This window comes from Drosophila miranda, assembly GCF_003369915.1.
Source record: "Drosophila miranda strain MSH22 chromosome Y unlocalized genomic scaffold, D.miranda_PacBio2.1 Contig_Y2_pilon, whole genome shotgun sequence".
Classification (NCBI taxonomy): domain Eukaryota; kingdom Metazoa; phylum Arthropoda; class Insecta; order Diptera; family Drosophilidae; genus Drosophila; species Drosophila miranda.
The window spans coordinates 33607413-33620618 of NW_022881614.1; the positions used below are offsets into that span (position 1 = coordinate 33607413).

A 13206-nucleotide genomic window follows, 5' to 3' on the forward strand; every position below is an offset into this window, starting at 1 on the left:
TATATCGGACCGAGACGAGTTTGTTTCAAAATTTCGCCACACCCCCTTCTGCCACCGCAAAGGACGAAAATCTGGGGATATTCAAAAATCTCAGAGACTATTAAGGCTAGAGTAACCAAATTTGGTATCCGCACTCCTGTTAGATCTTACTATAAAACGTGTATCTCAAAATTTCGCCCCACTCCCTTCCGCCCACACAAAGGACGAAAATCTGTTGCATCCACAATATTGCACATTCGAGAAAACTAAAAACGCAGAATCATAGATAATGACCATATCTATCAGATTGCTGAATCTGGTTTAGATCAGATAATTTTTATAGCCAATAGGAACAAATCAATTTGCAGTGGCTACGCAGCGCCCGACGTCACGCTCAGACTGATTTTCTGTCTCTCTCGCACGCACTCTTTGTCGTGTCGTTTAATATTAGCGGCGTCTGCCGGAGGAGAGCCATACTGACTTAGTATCGGGTATAACCGTAGAGTTGCGGTGTCCGCAGCAACTCACAACGTTCCCCCTCGTTTTTTTTTTATACCCGATACTCAAAATGAGTATTGGGGTATATTAGATTTGTGGTAAAAGTGGATGTGTGTAACGTCCAGAAGGAATCGTTTCCGACCCCATAAAGTATATATATTCTTGATCAGCATCAATAGCCGAGTCGATTGAGCCCTGTCTGTCTGTCCGTCCGTCCGTCTGTCCGTCTGTCCGTCCCCTTCAGCGCCTAGTGCTCAAAGACTATAAGAGCTAGAGCAACGATGTTTTGGATCCAGACTTCTGTGATATGTCACTGCTACAAAAATATTTCAAAACTGCGCCCCGCCCACTTCCGCCCCCACAAAGGACGAAAATCTGTGGCATCCACAATTTTAAAGATATGAGAAAACCAAAAACGTAGAATTGTAGAGAATGACCATATCTTTAAGACTGCGGAATCTGAATTGGATCGTATAATTATTATAGCCAGCATCAAGAAAACAATTTCATTTTTTCTCGCCCTGTCTCTCTCTAACACACACGTAGCATAGGCGGCTTTTCTTAGAGTAAAACATTAGCGCCTAGATCTCAGAGACTACAAAAGCTAGAGCACCCAAATTTGGTATCTACACTCCTAATATATCGGACCGAGACGAGTTTGTTTCAAAATTTCGCCCGCCCACTTCCGCCCCCACAAAGGACAAAAATCTGTGGCATCCACAATTTTAAAGATATGAGAAAACCAAAAAAGTAGAATTGTAGAAAATGACCATATCTTTTAGACTGCAGAATTTGAATTGGATCGTATTATTATTATAGCCAGCATCAAGAAAACAATTTCATTTTTTCCGCCCTGTCTCTCTCTAACACACACGTAGCATAGGCGGCTTTGCTTAGAGTAAAACATTAGCGCCTAGATCTCAGAGACTACAAAAGCTAGAGCAACCAAATTTGGTATCCACACTCCTAATATATCGGACCGAGACGAGTTTGTTTCAAAATTTCGCCACACCCCATTCCGCCCCCGCAAAAGGTCGAAAATCTGGGGATATTCAAAAATCTCAGAGACTATTAAGGCTAGAGTAACCAAATTTGGTATCCGCACTCCTGTTAGATCTTACTATAAAACGTGTATCTCAAAACTTCGCCCCACCCCCTTCCGCCCACACAAAGGACGAAAATCTGTTGCATCCACAATATTGCACATTCGAGAAAACTAAAAACGCAGAATCATAGATAATGACCATATCTATCAGATTGCTGAATCTGGATCAGATCAGATCATTTTTATAGCCAAAAGGAACAAATCAATTTGCACTGGCTACGCAGCCCCCGACGTCACGCTCAGACTGATTTTCTGTCTCTCTCGCACGCACTCTTTGTCTTGTCGTTCAATATTAGCGGCGTCTGCCGGAGGAGAGCTTAGTATCGGGTATAACTGTAGAGTTCCGGTGTCCGCTGCAACTCACAACGTTCACAACATTCATACCCAGAGACAGGGCTTTCGGGCTGTGGGCTGCGGGCGCCAATTGAATTTATCTGGTAACGAACTACTTGGGCTTAATCTAATTGAAATTCTCATGGTTAAACGAATGAAAACGTTTATAACAGGTTTTTGTTGCATCTACTTTCGAATATCGGACGTGGCCGAAAAGGAATTGAAGCTTTTCTGGGCCACACCAAAATCCTTGCTACGGTCCTTTTTTTGGTTTTGGAAATTTAAAGACAAGCAACCATATATATATATATAGCATATATGCATTCATAAAGACAATCTGCTTGCGTTTTCATTTTACCTTAAACAACAATATGGGCGGCGGCTATAAATGGGAATTACTTAAAATTTTTCATTTGCTAAAACACTTTTCAACACATTTGTGCATAAATACTAAATACTATATATGTATAGAGAGAGCATATATGTATAAACGCAAGAGTGCACCTGATTGATGGAGGAAACGGAATGAGCCAAGTAATTATAACCAAAAAAACGTTGTGCGGCTGGGCAAGACGAGGATGTGGATGGTAGTAATGCGAGCACGCGCTCACATCACGGTTACATAGTGAGAAAAAAACTTAAAGAAATCACAACTTAGGCCTGGCTCTCATTGCGCCCAGGTGTTATGTTTCCCTGACGATCTACCGCAGACGGGGATCGCACCTGCACTTCGGCATCGGCCACATCGTTGTACGGCGGCGGCGGTGGAATGCTCTCCATCGCATCTAGGCCTGCGTCGATCACCTCCAGATCATCATCGTCATCGGAAATGGGGCCAAGGGCGACATCACTGCGTCGCATTGGAGGCGTGTTGGCATTCACGTGCATCGTGTTGTTGTTGTTCGGCCTTTCGTTGTTGTTATCCATGTTATCATTATCATCCATAATGGAGGAGAGCCACGAACAGGGGGGGCACACCAGGATTTGCTTCAGCACCGCCAGCTTCTCCGGCCTGATCCTCTTGGTAGTTGGACATGGCCACCTGATAGGATGGCGGCGGTGCCTGCTTCAAGTACTGGGCAATGGCCTCATCATAGTTGGGCAACAGAGTGGTGTAGGCACGCTCCTCAGCCCCAAAGGTGCTGCCCACACCATTGATCCCGGATCCCGTCTCGGGGAAGGGAAACAATGTGCGGATATGTTGCTGACGCAGAGTCAGGTACTTGTAACAGCGCCAGACGATGCCAATGCAGTAGGCCTTCAGGAATACAATGCACACGAAAACGACGAGAACCACCACGACGAGCTCCTCAGGCGGCAGCTCCAGCAGCTTCTCGCGCCAGGGCAAGCGGTGAGACTCGGCAATGATTCGATGGATGGCCTGTAGGTAGCACAGATAGCCAGCGGCGGTGAGGCTGCAACCGGAAAGAAAGAGCTGGGGAGGGTGCCCACAAAACGATTTAAAATGATCTTACGTCGTTATGGCGAAGTCAAACAGCTGCAGACAGATGCGACGGTTTCCCCTTGATGGTTCCATAGATCATCATCAGTGTTATGGCTATCATGCAGGTGCACACCAGTCCGCCCATGTCAAAGTTCTCTACAAGCATAGAATGAAACCGAAAACGATAATTAGTAATCCATCCACGGATCCACTCTGTGTCACTGCTTACGCTCACGCTTACGATAGTTGAGGGAATGGTCGCAGTAGGCGTAGGGCGGGTCCACTTTGCTCAGGGGCGTCGGCAAGGCCGGTGCATTGAGATCCACAGTGTAGTCAATGCTGCCGCTTTCCAACTCGTCCATCATCTCGGGGTTGCGCCAGATGACCGCCAGAACGCTCAGGGCCAAAATGTTGAGGAACTGCAAGTGAAGCGGAGACGGATACATGAATACTACGCTGTATTATACCATCGTATAAGCTTATGTGGAAACAATGAGCTAAGACAGGATCAATTCAATGGAATGGGTATCAAGATATATATTAAAAATTTTCACAACAAATGAATACAACGGAAACGGGTTTAGCGATGGTCAGCTGGGGCCAAGGGCTGCAACCTTTGGGTTAAGTGGTGGCAGCTGAGGCACTCGACGCCGCTCGGAGCCACTGCCGACTCCAGCGATTTCCAGTAGTGCTTGGGCTGTACCTGCAGGCGGTTGAGGTATCCAATGAACGCTTGGTAGGAAAAGTCCAGTGCTAACTTGCAGTTAATGCGATGGTGATGGCTGCAGGCGGGGTCGAAGATCCAAGATCTTGGCTCTGGTATGCTCATGGCAGATTTGAGGAGGTGATTTTTTAACCCCTCTTGATCGGCGCCGTAGTAGATTCGCGTGGTTGTGTAGGCAATGCCATCGTGGATCAGCTGACGCACAGTCGGGTCAGTGACAACCCTCAGCACTTCCAAGGAAGATAATTCCGGATTTTTGAGTCGTACTAAATGCCACGGCGCGATCAAAGCAAAACGTACACAAGATGAGACCTCTTTTATCTTGTCCTGGAGCTGAGGCCACCGGCAATTCAACCAGCGCACTGCAGACATTAGGACCTCCAGCTCCGAGTTGACACCGAGCATACTCGAGCATACAGAAGAAGGAGCGGCTTCAGCGGCAGAAGGAGAAACTCCTCAGAGGCCACAAGTGTCAGAAAGAACTTTGAAATACGCAGAAGGAAACGTCGCTGAGATCGCTCCATGTTCAGGCGCCTCGCCTCCACGTACAGCAATGCAGCTGCGTTCTCTTTGCAGCCATGATCTTCAAGAACTTTGCCGCTCGAAGGACCTCCAGCAGGCCCAATCGGGGCAGGAGCGGCTTGTCCGTAAGCATCCATTCGTAGATAAGACCGAAACTCCTTGCGGTCACATACTCCTCTGGTAGCTCCAATTCAATATCGTGGGCGGTCTCGCGAAACGACTGTGAGTAGCTCTGCAGAACCATGAGATGCACTGGGAACTGACATTCGCCGATTCTGACAAGGAGTAGCTTCCAGTGTCGACCACTTGTCGGATGCGGCATAGCCCAAGGAGTACAGGGTGCGCTCCTTAGGCTCGCCAGCATTCGTGCGCCAGGACGGGGACGAAGGACAATTAAAAGCTGGGTTCTTGTACAGCAAGACTAGGCCATTCGAGGCCGCTCTCCACGTCCCCAGAGCTGCTACTCTCCTCCGTCTGCTCCTGCTCCTCTTCCACCAGGCTCTCTTCTTCGTCATAGCTCAGGGGGGTGCTCGCTGAATAGGAATCAGATTCTTCGTAATCGCTCTCTGCTCCGTGGTACATTGCACTCGAATCTTGCACAAGCTGTGTCGAATGCTTCTTCTGGAAGCGATCTCATTGGAAAGGAGCAATCATTTCAAATTGCTCTTGTGCGAAAAATGTAGATTCGAATGTTAGTTTTAATATTATTTCAAAATGACTGGGAAGGCAAATGCCAGCTCATATCGTAGGGGATAGATACAGATTCATTAAACACATTTTTTGAACATCTCGCAGGTGTTTGGGTATTCTATGGCTTATCATGACGATGAGCTGGCAGCCGAGCTGGCAAGAGAAAAAAAACCACAACAGATAAGGAAACTTCAGTAGATTTGATTTGCGATTTGTTTGCTAATAAGTGACAGTTGAATTAACAATTCTCCAATTTATGGCGGCCTTCTATCGCGCTGTTGAAACTGTTGACCAAACAGAAAGATGTTGTATGCATATCTGAGGGGAAATGTTTGCATATCATCTGGCGAGTACGTGGATTTTTAAAAATAAATGGAACAGCTCATAGATTCGGATATCCTGGTATCTGGCGGTGACTGTTTGCACATATGGCCCGTGCTTAGACATCACATCAGGTTCAAGGCTCTGTTTTGACGGCAAATTGACCTTTAATGCGACACTTAAATGGAGGCGCATGGTTTGTTTGTTATAATTCTAATTTGGATACCTAAACGAAGTTGGATCAGTCAGATGGTCGCAAGAGGACTGTATCACTATATGATGACCCAATCGGAATATTGAATTCGCGGCTATACGCTACACAAATAAATAAATAAATAAGAGCGTTTGAACAGCCGATACTCGACTCGAATTGGAGGGGTAAACAAAGAAAAGGGGAAACTGGGACCCGAAGTGGTATTAAATTGCACTTGAAGTTGATAAGAAGTGAAACGGAACACCATCGACAAGGTTTCAGAGCCCCACAGTCGCTGATGCTGCTCAAACTGTAATCATTTTCGCAACGCATGTGACGATTTGTTACTGCAAAACGCGAGTCGGTGTGGTGCGGTGCGGCGAGCGACTATGAAAGCGTGTCGCAGTGGACCCCAATCATAAGAGGCGGAACAAGCACTGAAATACACAAATTATGCCAATTGCTTATGCCAAGTCATGTGTAGGCGACACCTCTCCACAATGGGCTGTAGTAGGGGCTACTTTCAGCCGGGGGCTGGACAAAAGGCCCACCTTAGGGCTTGTGTAATCGCACTATACCGTTTGCCAGTCACGGATCCGGACCGTCACTTCCGTATTGGGATGCAAAGTGATGCTAAGTCCCATCTTCGCTGGCACTGTTGCCGATCAGATGACGCACGGATTGACGTCACAGGGGGAGGAAAACCCACGCAGGGAAAGTTAGACGTGTGCAGTGCGAAAGTTTTAGAGCTGCTGGATGCGTGCAGTTTTGGAGGAACTGCGCAGGCATGGTCGATTGATTTTTCCCTTCCTTGACACTGAAAAGGGTCAAAAATGAAGCGGCAACAACTTGCATGCGTGGGAATGCAGCTGTGTATACACATTTTGAGAAGCCTGCTGCAGCTGTGTGTGTGGGTGGGGTAAAGGTCAGAGGGTGGTAATTAAGTTTCTTACCAAATGCCACAATCCAATCATCAGGGTGGCCGTATGGACATGCAGACCAAAACAGCACGTAAACTCCTTCTGCTGGCGATTGCCATTGCTGCTGGTGGCGGTGCCATTGCTGTTGTTGTTGTTGCTGGGATGATGACTACGTTGCGGACCCATTTTGACGTGAATCCTTAACATTTCACGCCCCGCAGACAGAGGTGGGTGCCACAAGCTGCAACAAAAACAAATCACCAGGCATTAATTATGTTTATAATTTCACAATATACTCGTATAAGTGTATACATAAGTACACATATGCATATATAGTACATATGGCTGCGGTTACAGTCAATGTCAATGTGTGTGCCTGGGTTTATGTTGTGTGCCACTTTATTTGATGTCTGCTTAGAAATTTGCACAATTGTTTTTCATGGTTTTCTGCTTTCACTATAATTTTCGTTTTAGCACTTATTATTAAATGTACCTTTGGAGTGTTAGATGTATAAATCTAATCTAGTTGTTAATGCAACTTGCACTGAATTCGAAATCTATCTTTTTAATTAACTGCGCAGCAGTGTGATAAAAATATACCGTGCGACCCTCAGAAATATACCAAAATATACCGTCTCATTTTAAAAATATGCCGCAAATATACTGACGAATTCAAGTTCTATTATACATATTACTCGTTTCTGATATTCCGTAGAATATTTCTAGCTAGATAGATCGTTTAGCCCTGCCCACATAATTTTATATGGTTACTGATTCAACTTTCTACTTGACTGGCTTATTTTAAATACTTGCTTTTATTAGATTTTGCCTAAAAAAAAGGTTTTAGTGAAAAAGGTCAAACAAAAAAAAGTTAGGGCGTAATTGTTCCTATTGCTCATAGTTTTATCCCATTGATAAATACATTTTCTACAAGATTAACGAATTTTAAGTACTCCCATTTATTGTATTTTGACTAAAACAAGGTTTAAACAAAAAAAACAGTCACAATGTTGTAACGTCAATGTTGCTGGTATTTAAAGTCGTGTTGCTTGTCAGCCTATGGCCATTTGTATACACTATTTGGTTTATTTTATATAAAGATACTGTTTTCCAAGCTGCTTTAAAGCGTAATTTAGAAAGACCATTTCTGAAAATGATATGTCTTAGTCGTTACTCATTCCTGGTCTTTGTAAGGAGACCACTACCTGCAAAATATCGTTGAAATACCTTTCAAACAGAGATTGACAACAGCCCAAGGATGACCCAAGCCCAAGGATGATTTCCATGTTTTTCACAAATAGAAAAGTTCTCAGAATACACACTACTTGAATTCATAAGTGATTTTATTTAGACTATAACAAACCCTTAAAAATACAAGATGGCAAATATAACATGTACTATTCATCATCGAGTATTTCTATGGACGCATTGGGCTCATCCTCCTTTTCGTCCATACTGTCGGATTTGCTTGAGGAAGATTTGAGTTCCTCGATTTCATCCTTGAGATCCTCGATTTGCTCTTCGTACCGCCGCTTTTGTGATGCCAGCTGCAATGATACGCGATTGTTTAGTGGCAATGGAAAGGCAAACCATCTTATGTAAGGCGTACAAACCTTAAACTCGAACTCCCGCTCTGCCATCAGACGTTGCTTCACGGTCTGCTCCTCCCACTGCTTGTTTGCCCGCATCAATCTCTTCCCGCAGGCTGTACGGTAAAAAGTGTATTATACGATGTGTTATTATGCCGAAAAGCGATCCTCCTCAATCTCTTTGACGTATTCGTACTGGGTATTCCTTTTAGAGTTGTCAAAGAAACCGGAATATCGTGTACTATGCTGCTTTATCAAAGGCTCTTTAAAAATGATATTCTTCGCTATGGAGGCGAAGTTGAGCACGTTCAGGTTTTCCTCATAGAACTTCTCCAGCGGTGTGACAGTCACTATCATGGCCAAGCGTTCCTTTCCGAGCAGGGCTGCTTGCAACAGCATGGTAAGCTTTGAATCGCGAAATGGTATGACGTCATTGTTTGGCTTCTTCCGTGAAGTACTGGCCGCGTCCAGACACCGCCCCAAAGTCATTAGGGAGGTGTTGATGTTTTTCGCCTCCTTGAGGCGTAACCCGATGGTGCCCGTGTTGTTTACACGCTCCGAGCCCGCAAGGTCGCAAAACTTGTACGAACATTGAGTGGTCATTCCCGAGCTGTTGTACTTCAACACATCCACGATGAAGACACAGTGGGATCTGCTAGAGTTCGCGTTTACCGAGGTCGAAGCGTAGGTGGAACGCTGCTGTCCCAGCCGCAGCAGCCGCAAGGCTTCCTCGCTGCTTCTTACGAACACAGTCGTCAGGGCCTTGATATATACTTGACCTTTATTGCAGGAGATCTTCATGGGCTTTCGCGGAACAGCACCAAGATTTTCTTGACGCGGCGGTATGCTCAATAGGTCGTATACCAGTTCATTGTAGATCTCCACAAATGATACCCAAATCATTACCGAGACGTTCGGGTCGGCCTTTGTCTCGAAGGTGTGATCCCCCTGAATCGCCTCCTTCAGTCGCTCGTGATGCCCGCCAATATCCTGGCACAAGCTAAGCAGTTTCTTGCTTATTTGCATTTCCCGCAACGTGGTCTCGTCCTGGAGGAACTCAATGCAGCCGTTGACCAGTTTTAGTTTGGGTGAGTGGTATAAGTTTTCCATGTAGATGGTGAATATGTGCTCTAGGCCGCGGGGTATAACACCAGCAAGCACATCATCGCCTTTGTTGGAAAAAACATTATGAGCAGTTGCCCTTTGGTGCAGACAGTAAAATATCGAACATACCAAGCATTGTGTACGTTTTTCCCGAGCCTGAAGTGCCATACGTCATTATGGTAACGCATTTTTCATCCAGAATCCTGGGACCAACACAGATGTCGTAGACATCCCGCTGCCCAACGGAGCCATCGAATATAGATGTGAATCCAAAGTGCTTTTCCATTTTGTTGACATTGGTGCTGGTGTTTTCACTCATCGCGCTGGTAACCAGCACTTTTCCATCGTCTGATACCGAGTATGCTTTGGAGGCGGCACCAACGGGACGCAGACGCAAAAAGACCTGTGGCCCAGTATCCCCGACACTGCTATCTTCAGCACTCGGGACACTAGTTGCATAGTCTCCACCATTGGATGCGCACTCTGAGCCGTCTGTGCTCTCCCTGGCTTCATGTATATCATCGAACAGACGCAACTTTTTCTCCGGTCTTGGTCGACAGCGCCGGTCATCGCTGGGATCTCGAGCCATGAGAAATGAGCGCTTTTCGCGCACTGGTGCTTCATACGAATCGCTCATGTTAAGGTGTGACGGTTGCCGAATATTCCAAAAGTTTATTGCTGATTTGCAGATTTTATTTTCTTCAATTGTAGATTCGCGCATTTTTTCAGACGCCTCTGGTAGGGTTGCCGCTTTTTTCAAATTTGTGTAGATGACATCTACGACCAGTGATACGGTATCGAACGTTGACAGTTCGTAATATTTATATCGTGATAGTTTTTGCCAAAATTTATTGATATTTTCTATCAAATATAATTCCATAAAGACTGCAAGTTCAAGGCACACAAGACTAGAAGCATTTCCCATACAAAATATAGATGTGTCACTTCATACATCGAATATGTACCAAACGAATTTACAGCGTACGCTCCCAGGTCTTCGGTTGCTGCGTTCAGTGTGACTGTATCCCACTGTATTGTGTGCGCCACGTTTTGTTTTTTTTTCGCTCTGAGAGGTTGTGGGGTTGGTGCATCGCTCTGTGGAAAAGAGGAACTTGCGTACAAAATACAAATAGAAACATTTTCTTTTAAATATGAAGTGATATAGGTCCTACTATAAGACGCAGAGAAACCTGTTTTTAATTGGTGTTTTTAGCAAATAAGCAAAAGTGAACGTGGAGTGCAACTGCAGTTATATAGAATCGCGTTACTGTAACTGCACTTTTACAGTAAGTTTCCTTTTATCTCAGTGCCCACCACCGCCATTGCCTATGCCTCCCCTCGCCATGCGAATCCTAGTTCCTATAATTTTGCGTCGTTCGATTGTTGTTTCTCCGCGTTCCTGCGCGTTGGCTGGCTGCGCGCTGTTGCTGTTTCTCAGCAAACGCACTAGTTGCCTTTCCTCCCCTGTCCCACACTTCTGCACTACGTCATACTCCGAATTCACTTTTGTCTCCTATTTATAGAGGCAGAGATAAACTGCACTCTACGAAACGCCATGGAATCAGAGAGAAGGAGAGAACAAAAGCGTCCACGCGGGTGGGTGATCAGATAGATGGTGTGTGTGCTCGCCATATCAAGGTGGGGCCTATGGCGTTATCAGTGCCAAACAACAACCCGTCGTAAATAAGTGCGAATTTGGAGAGTGCCAATCAGGTTGGGATCAACCGCAACAACAGCTGTTCTTCGGTGTAATTCTATTCCACACATACATATGTATGTATACATGAGCATGTATGTTTGCTCTGGGAAGCGATCAAACTTCTAGCTGGCGTGGCTATGCGGTCTAGTCGCTTGGACATTTCTCATGCGGTTTTAGGTAGGGACGACGATCGCGCTCTCACTTCGATCGTGTGTTCGAATCCCGCCCGAGCTTGTTGGCTTCTTCGACGAAAACTCACGTTAATTAGCCGTTACTCCTTGGGCTACATTAACTTTTTCTTTTTTTTTCTCCCATTTTGTTGGTTTTTCCAGTTAGGGTTTTCCCATATCATAATATTTGCAGTGTGATATCATCGCATTCAAATATAACGTCAATTGTTTAGTTTCTCTCTATCTCTCCGTTTCTCTGGCTCTCTCTGTGTGTGTGTGTGTGTGTGTGTGTGTGTGTATCTGCGCCTCTAACTGGTGACGTAATTTGAATCTGCTGCAATCGCCTTTCTTGTTTTGGTCTTATAAGAAATGTGTATGGCTGCGCAAACCGGTTCCCAATAGTTTACTTTTGTTTTCGGAACTGCGCCGCACCAAAACCTCCATCTGCTGCTGCTCCCACCCTAACACCATTCCATATCACATCATTGAAATGTGAGTTCAAGATGCAGCTGGCTGGCTGGATAAGTCGGTTGGTTGAAGGCGACCATCGACCGTGTCTGGCCATCCATATCAATGCGAATCGCGGTGTTGTCAACACAATAAAGGTGTTGAAAGGATTAAACTCTGTATTCTTCCCATGATTGTGGAGAAGATTACTTCCATTTAGGGGTCAACAAATCACACTTCGAACCGTATTTTCAACATTCCTCTGATAGAGACAATCAGCATTGCCCAAATATGAGAGTGTGTTTCTGTATGGGCAGTGTAACCACTGGAATCAACGGCCTGTAGTGGACAACGGTTAGTAGGACATATGTTTTCCTCAGAGGTCGACCAGCACGCTATCATTCCGGCTACTGTCTCGTCGGCAAAAGGGTGGTGTTCTTTTTATTTGTCTATTCTGAGACCTACGATATTTGTTATACCCGATACTCAAAATGAGTATTGGGGTATATTAGATTTGTGGTAAAAGTGGATGTGTGTAACGTCCAGAAGGAATCGTTTCCGACCCCATAAAGTATATATATTCTTGATCAGCATCAATAGCCGAGTCGATTGAGCCCTGTCTGTCTGTCCGTCTGTCCGTCCGTCCGTCCGTCCGTCCCCTTCAGCGCCTAGTGCTCAAAGACTATGAGAGCTAGAGCAACGATGTTTTGGATCCCGACTTCTGTGATATGTCACTGCTACAAAAATATTTCAAAACTTCGCCCCGCTCACTTCCGCCCCCACAAAGGACGAAAATCTGTGGCATCCACATTTTTAAAGATACGATAAAACCAAAAACGCAGAATCGGTGAGGATGACCATATCCGCACTCCTGTTAGATCTTACTATAAAACGTATATCTCAAAATTTCGCCCCACCCCCTTCCGCCCCCACAAAGGACGAAAATCTGTTGCATCCACAATATTGAGGATACGAGAAAACTAAAAACGCAGAATCATAGATAATGATCATATCTATCAGATTGCTGAATCTGGATCAGATCAGATCATTTTTATAGCCAATAGGAACAAATCAATTTGCAGTGGCTACGCAGCGCCCGACGTCACGCTCAGACTGATTTTCTGTCTCTCTCGCACGCACTCTTTGTCTTGTCGTTCAATATTAGCGGCGTCTGCCGGAGGAGAGCCATACTGACTTAGTATCGGGTATAACTGTAGAGTTGCGGTGTCCGCAGCAACTCACAACGTTCACAACATTCATACCCAGAGATAGGGCTTTCGGGCTGTGGGCTGCGGGCGCCAATTGAATTTATCTGGTAACGAACTACTTGGGCTTAATCTAATTGAAATTCTCATGGTTAAACGAATGAAAACGTTTATAACAGGTTGTTGTTGCATCTACTTTCGAATATCGGACGTGGCCGAAAAGGAATTGAAGCTTTTCTGGGCCACACCAAAATCCTTGCTAC

The 13206-nt window shown here is 45.3% G+C and overlaps 2 protein-coding genes and 1 pseudogene across 2 annotated transcripts; all 3 read right to left on the bottom strand.

Moving 5' to 3' along the window:
• Window positions 1–2087: 2087 nt before the first annotated feature.
• LOC117193281 lies at window positions 2088–7330 on the bottom strand (annotated as a pseudogene).
• A 724-nt stretch (window positions 7331–8054) lies between these two features.
• On the bottom strand, window positions 8055–8435 carry LOC117194118 (kinesin-like protein subito). Its single transcript, XM_033398761.1, has 2 exons — window positions 8343–8435; window positions 8055–8276 (listed from the first exon to the last, which is right to left on the bottom strand). The coding sequence occupies exons 1-2, from the start codon at window positions 8415–8417 to the stop codon at window positions 8127–8129; spliced, it is 225 nt and encodes a 74-aa protein (XP_033254652.1). The 5' UTR covers window positions 8418–8435; the 3' UTR covers window positions 8055–8126.
• Window positions 8436–8445: 10 nt separating this feature from the next.
• Window positions 8446–10164, bottom strand: LOC117194109 (kinesin-like protein subito). The gene is made up of 2 exons (XM_033398751.1): window positions 9552–10164; window positions 8446–9487 (listed from the first exon to the last, which is right to left on the bottom strand). Exons 1-2 carry the CDS (start codon window positions 10141–10143, stop codon window positions 8469–8471), a joined length of 1611 nt encoding a protein of 536 aa, XP_033254642.1. The 5' UTR covers window positions 10144–10164; the 3' UTR covers window positions 8446–8468.
• Window positions 10165–13206: the final 3042 nt, after the last annotated feature.